Source organism: Amia ocellicauda, chromosome 1, assembly GCF_036373705.1.
Source record: "Amia ocellicauda isolate fAmiCal2 chromosome 1, fAmiCal2.hap1, whole genome shotgun sequence".
Classification (NCBI taxonomy): Eukaryota; Metazoa; Chordata; class Actinopteri; order Amiiformes; family Amiidae; genus Amia; species Amia ocellicauda.
In genome coordinates, this window is record NC_089850.1 from 16,849,231 (window position 1) to 16,866,435 (window position 17,205).

Genomic DNA, 17,205 nt, shown 5'->3' on the forward strand with positions numbered 1-17,205 from the left:
CAAATAACAAGTAAAGAGTTCACACACTTTCAGTCACCTGCAGTTTATTCGAAGAGTTCAAATAACATCAACTGTAAGTCCACTCAATGAGTACATTCATATATTTTCATGTAAAAAATATATGCATGTTGAAAACTTAACTTTTTAAATATGGATTTAAAGAAATTGGAGTTAAATACATCATGTTTGTTTTGAACGAGCAAAAGTCTTTTTGTTAGTGAAGTAGACCCTTGGTGTGGAATTGAGTCAAATGTGTTGGCCCTTTGACTAGGCCTCAGCATTGACTGGAACAGGCCGGATCTCTGCAGTGCCTTTCACCTCTCCAGCAAGGTGAGGGTAAAAAAAAAAGGAAGCTGGGTGGGGCTGAGAAAATGAAAAACACTTTCCTTTAACAGGAGTCACCGTGGCACAGAGCAAAACACTTTCCAAAACTGACAATTGAGCTTGGTGAGCGCTGAACCTATTTCAAAGGACTGAATGCTAGCTAAATGGGATGAAACACTTCAGAATTCATTTACATCAGCCTGACGCGGCTTCAGATCTTGCGCAGCGAGTCATTGACTTTTTAGAAATTCTGAGAATGATCTTCAAATTCTTCAATCAGTAGTCATGAAAGTATTGGGTTTAAGTATCCTCAAGACAGACGCTTGTCTCCCGTTGCCTTCCTGTGAAGGGAAATTTTGGTAGAGTATTTTCTAACACCTTTAAACTTTAAAAAGACAGCAGCATTAGAGCGTATGAGTGGATATGCGCTACAGGCATAGTTTCTGCAGTCAGTGGAAAAAGAAAGGGGGGAAAAGTATTAATGCTGATTTATCCAACAAAAGGTAATTTAAAAAAAAGTTTAATATCTCCCCCCTGATGATTGGCGACTTAGCACATTAATTTCTGTGAAGGCAAGGCTCAGACTATTTATCATACTTCTGAGGACTGTATAATGAACTATATGGTTTCAAATGCTCACCGTGAACTTACATTTGAGCCGGTTTGTAGGTTATATATGCATTTATATATGGTTTAAAATTATTTAAAAATATACAAATTAATGAAAATTGTAGTTATTTTAGCTATCCCTTATCAGGCTGACATTTTAATTTTTTAAGGTTTTAATGATCTCCATTCTACATAGGAAAACTGGAACAACTGTATATGCATTAAGTATGTGCTCAAGTGGGGCACCCTGGTGGTACATGGGATGACATGCTGTATATGTTTTGGGTAAAATATCAATCACACATATGATTGTGTCCTATACGCTGAGTAAGCAGGTCTCGAACCCATCCTATTTCATTGCCAGTTGCCCAGGAGTTCCCAGGATGCAGTACACAGTTATCTAAATGCCAATGGGAACAATTTGGTTTGCTGCTATTTGTTCTCAATGATCTATACATTTACCAAAACACCTGCTTCATCTTGTTTCTAATGCTTTATTAATTGGTTATTTATGGGACTTGCTGGATTGGGAGATTCCAGAAGGAGAGATGGAAACACAGTGTTTATACATAAAAACATGACTTTTACTGAAGAATAGAAAATCAGACATGTACTAAACCTACATCAATGCCTTATTTTGCAGGTGCATAACGCAAGAGCCAGTTTCTTCATAAATGGTTTGGAAGAAGACAATACTGCATTTGATACAAAAGTTCTAGCAGGCCTTGTTATGGATATCGCAACCAATGCTGTTATCCAAATTGGACAGAATGCAAATGGTAAGGTAGCATTTGCTCATGTACTTTACACAGTTTCAGATTTAAATGTATTTTTTTGGTGTCTCTTTAATTGAATCTGTATATGCTTTATATAAATAGTATCTGCAGACATAAACAACATACATGTTCTGTATTTAAACCTTGTTTTTCTATGTTGTTTTTACTGTTGCAAACCTGGGAAGATTTCATGTGTGTTTTCCAAGTTTTGAGTGGGGGGGTAGGGGTGTGTGGGGAGTGGTTATAAAAAGAAACAGAAAGGGTATGGGAATATCAGCTTTTTTTTGTGCTGGGAAAAAAAAAAAAAAAAAAAAAAAAAGCCGAGCAGATATCTTCACAGTTGCAATAAAAGTTCCAGCCAGCGTAATCCTATTAACATGCAAAAGAGGCAGAGTTCCAGAAGCACAGGCTCTGAATTCCTCTGTTTTTGATGTCAGGCGCTCCCAAATGATGGTTAAAATAAGCTTAGCAGTTGTCATGGGAACTTCCGCTATGAGCGACTTAATTATCCTCATTGTTGCTCCTATATGATACGATAAGTGAAATTCCTGAGATATGCAGCCTAATGAAAGCGACAAATCTATAAAGTCACTCTGCTGGGCCATTTAAGTGACGGCATCATATATTTGAACCCTCTTACACTTGAATGTATCAGAGCTCTTAGATCTTTACTGGACTCTGTTATCCCAGGCGTTTTCATCCTCAGAGACAAACCGGCCACTTCCTGGCGAGAACAACATGCCCAGGCTGTGAGCCACTGGGTGACCACAAGGATGGTACTTAAGCATCATCCTAAATGGATTTCTCGTGGCCGAAAACTATAAATAACTGTCATAGATAAACATCACCCGGCTAGTGTCTACTTAGCTGAAATAAAAGACCCAGATAAGGGTAATCTAGTGTTTGCTATGGATCTTGAAAACGGCCTTAAATAAATAAAATTGATGTTTCCCTTTTAGGGTCTAATCAATTCATTGGAAGGATGCAGGACTTCCGTTTTTATCCAACAACTCTAACCAACAGGTGAGACAACAACATGACCCTGCAACTGTTAGTTCAAAGTAGTTTGTGTTATAGTGTATTTAGTTACTTGTGTTATGTGGTGTGTTTTTTTCTTCCTTCAATCTTTCTCTTCCAGCAAAAAAAAATAATAATAAAAAAAATCCTACAAATAGTCCAACCTAAGCTTGCCCAGCCCTGGCACTTAAGAGTCACAGCACCCCATATACAAAATTTTGACAAGCAGATTATATAACCTACTCTCTGAAAAAGACAGAATACAGTTGCCAAACTGTAGATGTGTGTGTATGTATAGGATTTGAATAAATGAACAGTCATGAAACATTTGTAACGATATCAGGAGAAATTACCTAGAAGATCAGTGATACATTATGAAAGTATTAAAGCAGATAAATTATACAATGAACATCAATTTAGTTTAATTTAAAATCCATAAATCTTCAGTCTACAGCACTCATTATGAAACCATTAATATCTATTAAATAGAATTATTCAATCATTTAAAAAAGGATGCTGTTCACAGTAGACAATACACACATTCACAAGAAAAAATGAAATCCTACTGTCAAACGTGTCTCCCATAGGAGTGTGTTACACAAGTGATCATATGAAGCTGTCGTTTCTCTGAAATGAAGTAAAAAAAATCATAGCAATGTTGTAAAAAGAATATGCTGGTCCATGTGAATAATACCAGATTTTATTTTTGGCTACAGACTGTGGTTCATTTGCCTGATCAAAGGATTGCAGCTATGGTTGTTTTAAGTAATTGCTAAAATGAGCAGTGTTGACTAATTAAACCGTATTTACCGTGTTAATGTTTCTGGATATATCTGCGAAAGTATGAAACCTACACTGAAAGATTTTATAGTTAGTAGAAATGTAAATATAACTTGTCAATTTATGGGTGGCGTTTGCATACTGATCTCCTTTTGGGCTGCACTTTTGAATGATTTATAAATATGCTTCTGTCTTGAGAACCGCATTGAAGCAGCTTCACTCCTGACAAACATCATTAGGACTCTTAGCATAACTAACGTCCTGACCTGCGTTGCCCGCGTCTCAGAATGTCACTCACTCCGACTGAAACCGATGACGTTCTGTACCGAAGTGTGGATAAGGAACATCCTGGCACGTTTTGTTCAGTGTATATTAGAAAAACAATTGCTGTCAATCCTGCATTTTAATTATAATGCTTTCTGTGCAGAGAGATAGTGGAAGTGTTTTCAGGGCAGGTGCCTTACCTCCACACCCAGACGGAGTGCCGCTGTCCCAGCAGTCACCCGCGGGTGCACCCCTTAGTGGAGAGGTACTGCATCCCCAACGGGGCCAACGACACCACCAATGACCGGGTCCTGCGCCTCAATCTGGATGCCCACCCCCTCCACTATATCAATGACAATGACATTGGGACTTCGTGGATCTCGTCTGTGTTCTCTGACGTGGCCCAGCTGGAGAATGGAGTGACCATCACCTTTGATTTGCAGAATGGAGAATACCAGGTAAAAAATCTAAAGTAGTCTACCTAGCTTTTAATGGGAAGTTTTTATAGCGCCTTTTCCGTGTGCAGCTTTTTGCCCATCATTTTTTATAGGAGTAGGTCTGTTGTTCGGATGAAAATACTTGATTGCCCAGTGGTTGTAAACAGCCACCATTACCAAATGGATTCCTTACCTGAAATAGTCTTGAAAATGGAAAAAGATGTACACTGACAAATTACCAATTTTGCTACACTTAGACACCACGTATGATATACAATTCAAATATCCCGAATCTACATAAAGCAGCATTGATTCATTTGAAACATTGTATACCTTCCCAGATGAAAATGCAGAAAAAAGATGATCATTTGAATGCGTTCTTACGTTGGCGAGACTATTCATTAACTGAACGTATGCAATTTGAAGAATAAAAACTGAATTCCTCCATTGTATTTTAATCTTTAAGTACCCTAAGGTGATTTGCCAGGCAACGCACACACCCTCCTGAGCTGGCAACAGAAAAATGCATTTTACTTGTGAGCGGAATTTCTTATCAATGCCTTTAGTATAGATTAGAGATGAGGAGGTTATCAGTTCATGGGAGAGAATATGTGAGTAAGCCAGGGATTAGTCTGAAGCAGAACATTGGTTGCTTGTTTTTATTCTCAATACTTGTCTGTGTATGCATGCATGCATGTTTTTGTTTCATTATAAAATTATATTACATAGAAAAACAATACCATATAAATCGATAATGTGATTAAAGCCCTAGAAACCAAAGTAAAGTTGAACTATTTACACATTGCACATTTAGTCAGAAGCCTTACAATATGAGTCAAGCCGTTTGCAGTGCAACATTAATAAGCAATATTTAAAGTGTTAAACTACTGGCAAATTACATAGGCCCTTGTGATCGTGAACACTGTCGAATTTAACAGCTTATTTTGGCAAACCTTCAGGGTAAACACTTCAGTTCCCTCTTGTACGTTATTGACTGCTTATATGACCTAAAAATGTCCTGATAAACTATGTTCAACTTCCTGTCAATATAAAACAATCCGTCTTACATATAAATGTTGTGTTAGTAGAGTTTATTGTATACTTTGTCGCCCATCAATTCTTGGTCATTCGAGTTTGGAGTTGTGAAACATTGGATCCATCTCCTACTCCTAAATCAAAGCAAAGGATCTAATACGTTTTTTTTTTTTTGTCTGTTTCCAAGTTCTAAAACAGGATTAAAAGGAGGGAACCTCAAACATGGTGGATTTCAGCTGTATTGACATGGCACTTCTTAACACAGTTCCATTCAACAGATAAAACCGGCAGCGCTCAGGGTTTGTAGTATTTGTAGTAAAAACGCTGACCAGTTTTACAAACCTTGGAATTAGATAGCAGTGGAAGTGTAAAGCAATAGGGTTTCAAGCTGTTCTTCACAGCATAAAGATGCTTTGGGAGTCAGCGGTGCATTGACTGTTACTGTGGAGATAATAGATAATCCAGTGCTGTTTAGTATTTCATGCATATTTTCCTCTATCAATTTTCATGGTTCCTTTGCAGGTTTTCTATGTTATTCTACAATTTCTCAGCCCACAGCCCGAAGCTGTAAAAATTCAAAGGAAGCGGAGCAGTAGCTCAGAGTGGCTGGACTGGCAGTACATGGCTAAGAACTGCAGTGTCTTTGGAATGGAAGATAATGCACCTTTGGAGAAGCCAGACTCTGTCAACTGCCTTCAGTTTCCAAGGTATATTTCACAAGGCTTTTCCCTTCTAGATGAAATAAAGTACAAGCCTTATTCTCCTCTGTAATTATTAAACTTATTTTTTCTGTTCTTGTGACCAAATAACTTTGCAGACATGTCAGTTTGCTGTTTCAGAATCCATCGGCTTGCTTAGTTCCCAGATTTAATTCTTGCTCTGCCAGCAAGATATATGGAGTTCATTGAACACCTAGCATAGAGCTATGTGATCTTTTGACTTGCATTCCAGCCAATACACCAGTTCCATAAAATAATCTTTAGTCACTGAGGGACGACCTCTGTACAGCCTGATGGAGAACCAGGGTTGGACTTCACTTCCTCGGCCACTCAAAGCACCGATTTCTTTCCCAAATCTTGGCCCGTGTTCTGCACATTACGCTCCAGTGTGCCTGTGACCGTAACCGGAACTGAAACGCCATAACTGGCTTGCATATCTGGTGCACACTAAAGGCTTGTAAATAATTTGTTGGAAGATCCTGGTACGAGGGAATGACTACACAGAACCTGCTGTCGCCTCACAGCGCTGGGTTTCGCACACCCCTCAGTGAGTTGCCAGTTTCCTTAGGTTGTAGATTCTGGTAGAGCACAGTTGTCGCTTCCTATTTTCAGATCAGCATGTTCTGCAGCATGTCCTATTATGGAAACAAAGCCATTCATGGGGATAAACTGAACTGGCCTAGGCTGAGAGTAGTATATCTGTAGTATACATGTGTGTTACTAGTCTCACTGTAGTGCCGGCTTGTTGTAATGTCTGTTTTTCACTTGACACACCTTTATTAATTTTTCTTTGAATCTTCTGTTAAAACTAACTGTACTTTGAAGGAGAGCAGCCTTGGTTCTAGGTGCGTGTGTTTGTTAATCTTCACCTAATTCCCTCAGTTTCCCTCAGTCAACATGACTTTAAAGCAGTTTTGCATGACCAGCTGAGCTACATCATCTACTGGGGTCCTGTTATTGAAGCAGGCCCTTGGGTTTAAGGGTGGTCTGCTTTTGTGTGCCTCGAATGGGTTCCTTCAGTGGTCCATTGCCACCCCCACGTTCTTCGTTATGTTCCTCCAATTACTGCCTATCTTTCCAGTCAGGTTGTATTTTTTGCAGCAGCACGTTTTAACTGGTAAGGTTCATACTACCCACTGCTCTTTGTCTATCCGAGTCATTGATTGCTATTGGCACTGCACCACCCTGCTTGCCAAGGGTGAAACATCTGATCCTCAGATGCTTTGAGGTATTCTCAATAGCATGATCTGGATCCATCCCTTGGCTCCAGCTGTGGCATTCTTCTCCCGTGAAGGGGTGGATTTCTATGTATTTATTTTTTTATTTTTTTAAGCACTGAAAGAGCACGATTGTTTTCTCCTGTGGAAACCGCTCTCTGAATAGATGCTAACCCCATTCACCACGGCCACCTCTTCGTCAGATAGTCATTAAGAAAGAGGGGGCAGAAATGTCAACGTACGCTGCCTGCAAAGAGAGTGGATATCAGTGATTAATCCACTTTCCAATATGTAGCATTTCACCAAAACCTGAATATGGACACTGTTTATATATGCACCTGAAAATTCACATTTTTGCATTACTGTAATTCAAATAAACACATAAAATATCGGATAATTCAGTGTCAAAGAAATAACACTTTTATCTTCCCCCCTTCAGTGGTTAAAATGTTTATTGTTTTTTTCTTCCTTCTCCTTTGTCCTTGTTTAGCAATATCCCCTACTCCCGTGGCAATGTGACTTTCAGCGTTCTCACCCCAGAACCAAATCGACGGCCAGGATACAACGATTTCTACAACACTCTGGCACTGCGGGACTTTGTCAAAGCTTCACATGTGAGGATCCAGCTGCAGGGCCAGTACCACACCGACCAGCCCACTGTCAGTGCCAGGCACAGATACTACGGAGTGGATGAGATTACCATTAGTGGGAGGTAAAATTGATTTGAGACAAAATCGTGCACATTTAAAAGAGTGTTATTTGTGATCACTGCCATTCTATAACTGGAATTTAGGCTATTTCTAAACCACTGCGATGCAGGATCAGAGTTCAGAGTTAAGTTTCTGAATATAGGGCTATTTGTAATTGTTTTACAAAAAATACACAACTGTTTTTTTGCTTGATAAATTATAAAAATAATCTAGTTTAACAGAACAGCGTGTAATAGGTAATGACATTTTTATGTTGCACTTAATTGTACAAATTAGATAATTGATGCAATTTGCCATTATGTAAATTGATCATTTAGATGAAGAATTGCTATACAAATGAGAAAACACTTCATCCCTGTGTGTGTATGTATGCATTTACAGTAATCCCTCAAGATACACAAGAGTTGTGTTCCTGGCAGACTTTGTTTTTAGACGAGATAGATAGACAAGAATCGCGGAACTCACGGAGCCAATATTGGAAATGTGACGAAGTGTGTTACTGTATTTTACACACCTCTGTCACCTTACGTTACAAAATGAACAACTTTATTTAAACAGTTACGTTATATTCAGTGACTATTCAGTTAACATAGATCTAAAGCACTATACAATTAAAATAGAGAAGTATTTATGTATGGTGACGCAAAACTTAAATTCACGTATCTTGAGGGATTACTGTGTGTGTATATGTATATATATATACACAAATGTTTCCAGTCATGCTGTTGTTTCAGAAGGGACAAGGAAAGATATTGTAGCTTGTTTTTAAAGTGTGGTAAGTGATTGAAACGAAGCCAGCTTGATAAGGGACTTCAATCAAACTGAAACGAGATCGTTCCTCTTTCTCGACCTCCAACACAGCCCGTTCACTGGTGTGATGCAGCAGAGAGGAATTTGTCAAATATGCTTTGCTTCGCTGAGGTTATAGCAATTATAGAAATGAAATGACTGAGAACCAGGAGAGGCATAATGGTGTGGTTATAACAGTGTGCATAGCTTAGGGTGTGCATGCACAATTGTGTCTATTTGCATGGCTTTCTAGCTTGATTCTAGCTATTGTGACAACAGTGGTGTTTAGCTGCTCTGAATAATTCAATTTGTAATACTGGTTATGTCGCCTAATTAGTTTAATCTATCTCTATGTACCCGTTGATGGCTACATTATTAACCATAGGATCATTTATTGTGTTGCGGAAACTATCTGAACTTTTAACAGTCGTCTTCAGAAGGCTTCTGGGTCCCACTTTGTTTTGAGTCTTTTTATCTCTGTCATGGAGCATCTTGTTTTAGCAGCATCTATATCCTTTCATGAAACAACACTTAATGACTTGTGAGCATGGTAATCATGTAATTATGTGTGGAGGGAAGTAATATTGGTTTTGCTTTCATGTTTTTGAAGAATAAGCAGCTTTAATTAACAACTAGGTATAATGTTTAAATAAAGTGGTTTAGACATTGAAATCACATCTCCTTACATTTCCTGAGCTGTTCTCTGTTGTCTTACACACAGACAGACGCTGCTGTAAGACAAAGAAAATAATAAACAGCTATGGATTTACCCTCTGGGAAGCTGACAATTCAAAACCTGTTTTGTAGTAGGTTGATGTCTGCATGTATAGAACAAAATTAGTGTAAATTCTGCCTTTGAGATATTCAGACTGGGTGTCAAGCTGTGTCTCGCATTATTAGTGTCAGCTTAATGTTTATATGTTAATAAACCAAAACTTTAATGACAAGCCCACTTCTTGGCCATGTTATGTTTTTTTCTTCTTTCTATCCAAGTGTACATGTTCAAATGATTAATTTGAATGTAATTCATTTAAAAGTGCATTTCAATAAATATTTAAAAAGAAAAATGACCTGGAATTGTGTATAATGTAAAATTGAGGCTCGTCTGGTTGGCGCCCTACATTACAGCTCTGGGTTGATATTTAGTTTGGCATTTATAAATGTTGAATGGAGCCACCATCTAATGTTACAAAACCCACGCCTCTCAGACACTCCATTATGGTGATCAGGAGAGACTTACCTTCTGACACTCTTTCAATAATAGGAGGATGTTACACAAGTAGTTTGTTGCGTCTGCTGCTGTAATGGTCACCCGTATTCGCAGGTGTGACTGTCACGGCCACGCGGACCACTGCGACACCAGCCTCAACCCCTACCACTGCTCCTGCCTGCCGGAGAGCCACACGGAGGGAGATAATGTAAGTCCCCGAGGGGAAAGTCAATTATTAATTAATTGCATTCCTTTAATGATGAGTAAAGCCCTTTAATGAACGAGATCTAAAAATAGGCCTTAATGAAATTTAGGAAGGGTAACTCACACTATTTTTCTTTGAAGGCTAACCGTAGAAAGGCAAAGGGGGAAAGTCAACAACAAAACATTTATGGGCGACACTGCTTTTGTTTTCGCACCCAATAAGCCCACACGTTTTTTCATGGGGCTAATTGTGTTCTGTATTAGGAAGAGTTTGTTCCTTTGGAAATTCTTTGAATAAATACACGAATCCCATAAATTCAACTGAATACGTGCATGTAATTAATAACCACTGTAACAGCGATTTTCAGAAGAATATTGCATATTACTACATTCAGTAAGTACGCACTATATTTATATTAGTTTAACTTATAGTATAATTTCCCACCTCCATATTTGTCATGAATTCATAGCCTTCGATCTGCCATTTGCAGTACTGTTGCCGAGCAAAACTATCTTATTCAACATAAGGTCTGCAGTAAATTCAGAGATTAAAGTTTTAAGCATTGTGTTTGGTGAGTTTAATTATTTACAGTGCAGCCGATGCATTATTCACCCTCATCTAGGATTCCCAAAGGTGAAGCGTTTTGTTGACGCCTCTACTGAAACAAACAGGAAGGAAACACTCTGAGAAAATGAAAGCAAAAGAAGTTGAGCAGCTAAGAGGGATTATTTTTGAATCTATGTAGTACTCTGCTTTACTTTTATATTTAACATTGTATTATATATCATACATTATGGTACATTATATATTTGTATACTGTACATGTTTTTTTTAAAATTGGTTTTCAGGTTTGCTATGTGATCATTAAGTGGCAGTGGATAGTCATGTTTGATCTTATATATATATATATATATATATATATATATATATATATATATATATATATATATATATATTATATAATAATATATATGCTTTGTCTACATTTGGGGTTTCATATAAAAGCAATCCAAGGCAAGGCAATGTTGCTAGTGCAGATTCACTGAAACTGACAAAGAATCAGTTCTGACATTCTGTCAAGAACATCTGCCTTCCTTTCCTGTCACTTCAATACACTGATGCAAAATAGTTGTAGTCCCAGTTGATCCTAGCACTTTATTTAATAAATTAGACATAATGATTAGACACTATGTAGGTACTCAAACATCAGGTGTTTAAAAATAGGTTGTATTATTCTAAAGATGTAATATTAATTGATATATCCACATTTTTTTCCAGCCTGATGATGACTCAAAACACACAGCTAGATTTGAGCTAAATTACTTAATTCACGAAGAGAAATGAAAGGTTTTCAAGTTATTTCAGTGGCCTTCTCAACTACTCCATCTTAAGCCCAGAGGCAAAAAGAAGATTGTTTTTCATTAGTAATTTGAGGGGGAGTTTAGCTGTAAAATATCAGCAAAACATCAGCTGTCATATTTTCTTATGAATATGCGTGTCCTGATATTCAAAGCTGCATTTCAGTAAGATTGTCAAGTGTCCCCATAGTTTTAACTCGGCAGCAGGGAAAGAAGAGGCGTTGAATATTTATCCGCAGCTCCATTCTGTGAGGCTACCTTCCTCTCAGTGCCCTGCATCGGTCCTCCCCTGGTTTGTTTGCTTGGCTACTTTTCATTTCCGAGATGCATGAGATTCTCAATACGCCGCCGAGTAATTTTCACAAAAGACAGGATTCCACACTTTCAATGGTTGGAATCTAACCAATGCATGTGTTTCAAAATAGCAGCACAGTTCCCAATTCTAGCACTCCAGTCAAGAGATCTTTGCATTCCTGGTGCTTAGATGTCTATATTATGTATTCTTCTTCATAGGCTAATGGAGTAGGGTGGCCCCTCACCAACATACTCTGGGATCAGTTTGTCTGCTTTTCTCTATGAATTCACATAGTTTCTGATTTACATCACACTAAGAATTTTAGGTGGATATTCCAATCATGACAATCTGGAATATACAATAAACATTCTCTCAGATGTACTTTTGAAATCAGGTTTATAGCTTCAGATGTTTGGTATTGCTCAACTTCAGTGGACACTACTCTTTTCTTTCACTTTTTCCATAAATGCCTCTTACATATCAGACTGCTTGAGCTTCAGTTTTGTTCATTATAAGTGGTAAGGGCCCTGTGTGTGTGTGAGTGCCTGTGTGCATGTGTCTATGCCGGTTTCTGTAATGTTCATCAACAAAATAAAGGGATATTTGTGATTAATATTTTATTTATTCTGTTCTATTAAATACTGTACTGGAAATGACGAATGCAGTTCTAATTCATTGAATTTTCCAAGTGACATTAAAGAAACAAAAGTCATCTGACATATGTCAAGATGATGAGTTGCCTTTCTGTGTCTTTGGGCGCATTCGTCAGGATTTACAATGCACACCAGCTTCAAAGAAAACTCTGCGTCTGCCGTTTGTTGTTAATCATTGTGTGAATGCTGGCCAAGCACTGTTTTACCCCACTTACATCTGAATGAACCCAGGGCTATGCTTTTATATATGTATGTTTTTTGTCATGTGTTCCTATTTAAATTTAAACTGAAAGTTAATATATCTATTGTCAACACAAACCGGGGAAAAAAATATATAAAAGATAAAGATATTATATTTCAGATTAACCAAGGAATAGGAAATCAGGGCCTAATAGTAAATTCTACATAATATACTTATGTGCTTTTTATGTAAAGTGACATAATTTGACTTGTATTATAGAAAATGTCAATGCCTTTGTCCTCACTCTTTTGCCCATTTTACAGTATATTACCACATACTTCAAAACCACAATTGTTCCATGCATTGGGGTGCAAATTTACACACATTTCTAGGAATTTCTGTGCTTCATTCCACGTCTCACAGCCATATAAATTGTAAGAATGAAAATTTTGTGTATGTTGTCCTGCTTTTCTTTTAGGGACAGATATATCAATATTTTGGTCTAAATTGAAGAAAAGCTTCAGCAGCAGGCGAAACAATGCAGTATAATGTGCTTTTAAAAGCTTTATCATCAGTTCTAAAATGTTTAATGAAAGAATGCATTAGCTGTGCTTTAGCACTCTTAACTCTAAATGTTAACTTGCTTCTGATAGTGCCATTGTATGTATAAGATAAGATATTTGCATGTTTTCATTGCCATTGTGTTGGCCATAATGAATTATCTGTATTTGTTTTCCCCCTCTTTGTTGCTTTATCCTCTTTAATTTTTGGAATTAATATGGCTCAAGGCCGACCAAACCAATCCTTAAATAACCTTTAGTTACTCTCAACCGTTATGTAAAAGTTTTCAATTACCTCAGTCGACCATGAAATATGTTTTCAATGACCGCTTTAGTGAGGATAAATATTGTATTCTGAAGTTCATCAAGGCTTCCACACTGCAAGGTAACAACCTAAAAAATATATAAAATAATTCTATTCCACAATCACCAGACTTTTACCTCCATGTGCTTAAAATCAAACAAATGGGAATCAGGACAACAAAGCACCATTACAACCTGGTTCTTCTTTGTTTTCTCATTAACGAATGTCTCCTCCTTCAAATCAGGTGATCCACTTGCAACACACAGACCTCAAAGTGATACCCACCTTAGCGTTTGCACAGGCTTTTGTTTAAATGTCCAATTGTAACCATTCTCTGTTCTCCCCTGCTGCTCTGTCCCCTTTGATCACGATTCAAAAAGTGATCGTCTTCATTGTTGCTGTTCTGTATTCCACACTGAAGTGTTTGTTTTTTTTAGCACGTTTTACAATTTATAATTCATGTCCAGCAATTTGAGCCAGTGATGCTCTTTTATTGCTGTATTATTCTTTTAGTGTAAACCATATACAACTGTGTGTGGGTGCGTGTGTGTGTGACAGGAAGAAAAAAATTAAAAAAACAAAAAAAACATCTTCACTATTTCTAGATTAATGCATTTAACTTCCATTCACAATCTCATTTTCCAAAACAAGTTGACAAGCATAATGTTTAGTCAGTGTAATTAGGGTTTCAAAGGAATCCAGCTGCGTCCTTCTAATCACATGATAAACGCTGTAATGATGTGAATGTATAAGATCTGATAACAATCTCTGCTTTTACTGTCCCCTGATATCAAACATGCCTGAGCGGTGTCACCACACAGAATGTGTTACTGGTAGAACACATTAATACAAGTTTGTTATAAGCTAGTATTTCTAAGAAGTCACATTGTTCCTAATGTATATTCAAACACAGTACAAGATAGCGGATGTCAGTCTCATTGATAGCAGACTTGGTCTGACACAGTCTGGAAACTGAGGCTTCCATTGGCAAAGCTAATCCCATTTGTCTTGGAAAGTGTACACCACACAATCCATAGCAGACTGACTTTATAAAAGAAGAGTGACTTTTTGAAGAGTGACATTAGAAATATTTCTTTATAAATATCAAAAGATGGCCACCCCCCAGCAAAGGACATCTGAGGGTCAGAATTTATGAAGACAGACAATAAAAACATTAGATCCTTATTTATAAAAGAATAAAAGAAAAAACACACACATCTTTCAGTGTTTTGAATTTAACAGCCAGTCAGGAATTAGCAAATAGTGATGACAGTCATTTTGATTGGTGGATGTGGTACATAGGCCTTTGTAGAACATAACATTCTGAGAAGTTGCAAGTTCAAGCCACAGCACTGCCACAATGACTTGGGGGAGCATGAAATTGACTGTGGGATTGTCATGGGCTACAGAGGTGGTGTATGGTTGTATTCAGACCCCTCTACAGTAGAACCCACTGAGGCCAGGAAGAGACTTTCGTTGCTGAACTTCATGTTCTTGGGTTCAGCAGCTCTATAGCCAGTGTCTGTAAGGAGTAAAGATGTGGCTATGTGATGAATTCACAATATGTAACCATCAGTTGATAGCCTCCGTACGCCCCCTGCTCTCATTTTGGAGTCACAGTTCCAGGATGAATGACAGAATTAAGCATTCCTAACTTGCGGGGGAAAATGCATTATATTCTTAAAAAGAAAAAAAAAGAAAATGACAGTTTCAAAAGTCCCTTGATATCAGTAAATTTGCTGCTTGCAGGATATTGATGCTGGAACTTAATCTGCCGTGCAGCTGTTCTTATCAACCAGTGACAACAGAAAAGCTTTTTTAAATTCTGTCATGTTTGCACAAAATTATGTCATAATTCAGGAAGCATAGGTTCTCTGCAGCCAGTAGCACTGAAACAACCCTCTGCAGTTCTTTTCTTGCAGGGATTGTCTTTATACTGTACCCCGTTGCACAAATAGTCAGACCCTGCGCATGCAAATAGATGTTTTGCATTCATAGTCAGTGACAGTTTCTAAGTAACGCTGGAGAGTGAGGGATCTCCAGTGAATGTAATATACTTTGTACTATCACACTAATAAGCATATCGCTGGAAACAGTGTCTTATACCTGGCAGTGTCTTGACTGCACAGTATCTTTTTATTAATGTATACTTTATATCATAATATCTTTTAAAAGGTAAAAGCACATATACAGTTGTGATAAAAAGCCTTCACATCCGTTATTTGCAGTGCTTATTTGGGGTTTCATTTAGTTTAATAAATGTTGTCCATCAAACTATACGTGTTTATTGATTAATTTATTTTACTAGTTTAACATCAAATCAGCCCAGAAAAAATGATAGAGTCCAGTAGTAATCAATGGAAGGGCAAGTCAAGGGTTTACACACACTCTGGCCTAACTCTGTGCCATCAACCAGAGTCTTTCTTTTAAAGTGGCCAACTTATTCCCTGTTTGATCATTTAGATTTTGCAACATGGCATAACAATATCACCACCTATAGTAATGGGTAATATTGTACATTACGCTGCAGACTGTACAGATATGGTTTTGCTTCTGTTACAAATCCCTTCCACATATTTAAATTTTTTCCTTTGGTCTTCTTTATAAAACTGTATATTGCCACTTTTTTTTAATCTCTAGGATACCGCCTGTATTGGCCTGTATGCTGAGTCCTTAGGAATTTGCTTTTGGTGAAAAGCGGTATGTTTGGAGATTTTGCTTCCCAACCATCTGGGTCTCTGGATGCTAATTTCCCAATCCCCACCGGTCCCCCTGCCAAGATTGGCAACTCAGCACCAACTCGCAGTTCATCTGCCACACTACAGGCAGAGCTGGGCTTAGCTTGATATGCCACTGGGGACCCCCACTTTTATATATGTGTATATGTTACTTGTTCCTTCATTATAATTTGTAATGACTTCATAAAAAAAAGTTCCAGATGGTACAGCAAAAAATAGATGACAAAAAGTAGCGTGTATACAGAGGTTTGGTTGTAAACATTTGCCTATTTTCTTTGTCTTTCAAAGAGTATCATTTTCTTTAAGGTTACAATACATGAGTTATTTCTGATGTTTGTGTTCTCCAGTGTGAACGCTGCCAGCCCCTCTTTAATAACAAACCGTTCCGCCTGGGAGACCAAGTCCAGGCCTACAATTGCCAGCCTTGCCAATGCCACGGACACGCAGACTCGTGCCACTATGATCCAACTCTGGACAGCTTTCCCAATGATCATTTCCGAGGGGGTGGAGGCTTGTGTATCAACTGCCAGCATAACACCACAGGTAATGTCACACTCCTCCCGTAGTGGACTACCACAGCCCTCTTGTTCATGCATCCCAGCGCATCTTTAGCAAAAGTGACATTGTATGTGACTTCCATACTTTCCGCCACTAAACACATTGCAGTACCCTAGCAGCAAGTATTTGGGATTTAATCTCCCAGTAAGCGTTCATCCTGCTCCCAGAATTTTAACCAATTTAAAGGGAAGTGAATGCTTTTCAGTAGTTATATAGTTATTTGGTTCTGTGAAAAACTCTTGAAGTAGGACTAAGAAAAATCCTCAATATCAATTGTTTAAATTATGTAGAATTTTACTAAAAAGGGTCCAGTTGTTTTTGTACTTTTATTTTTCAGATGTATTTAATATAAATGTAGATATTGCATGGTGACTGACACGCATGGTTATCCACACAATGCGGCTTTGCAGAAATATGGCATTATTGAATAACAGATGGAAGTTTAATGAAGTAAAGCAAAAACTGT

The 17,205-nt window shown here is 37.8% G+C and overlaps 1 protein-coding gene across 1 annotated transcript in view; it reads left to right on the forward strand.

Moving 5' to 3' along the window:
- ush2a (Usher syndrome 2A (autosomal recessive, mild)) overlaps positions 1–17,205 on the forward strand; it is a 243,804-nt gene that overhangs the window by 16,483 nt on the left and 210,116 nt on the right. The window contains exons 4-10 of the mRNA XM_066697388.1: positions 1,577–1,712; positions 2,669–2,732; positions 3,934–4,228; positions 5,765–5,949; positions 7,669–7,890; positions 10,002–10,095; positions 16,529–16,724. Coding sequence (XP_066553485.1) covers positions 1,577–1,712; positions 2,669–2,732; positions 3,934–4,228; positions 5,765–5,949; positions 7,669–7,890; positions 10,002–10,095; positions 16,529–16,724 — 1,192 coding nt within the window. The remainder of the gene's footprint in view (positions 1–1,576; positions 1,713–2,668; positions 2,733–3,933; positions 4,229–5,764; positions 5,950–7,668; positions 7,891–10,001; positions 10,096–16,528; positions 16,725–17,205) is intronic.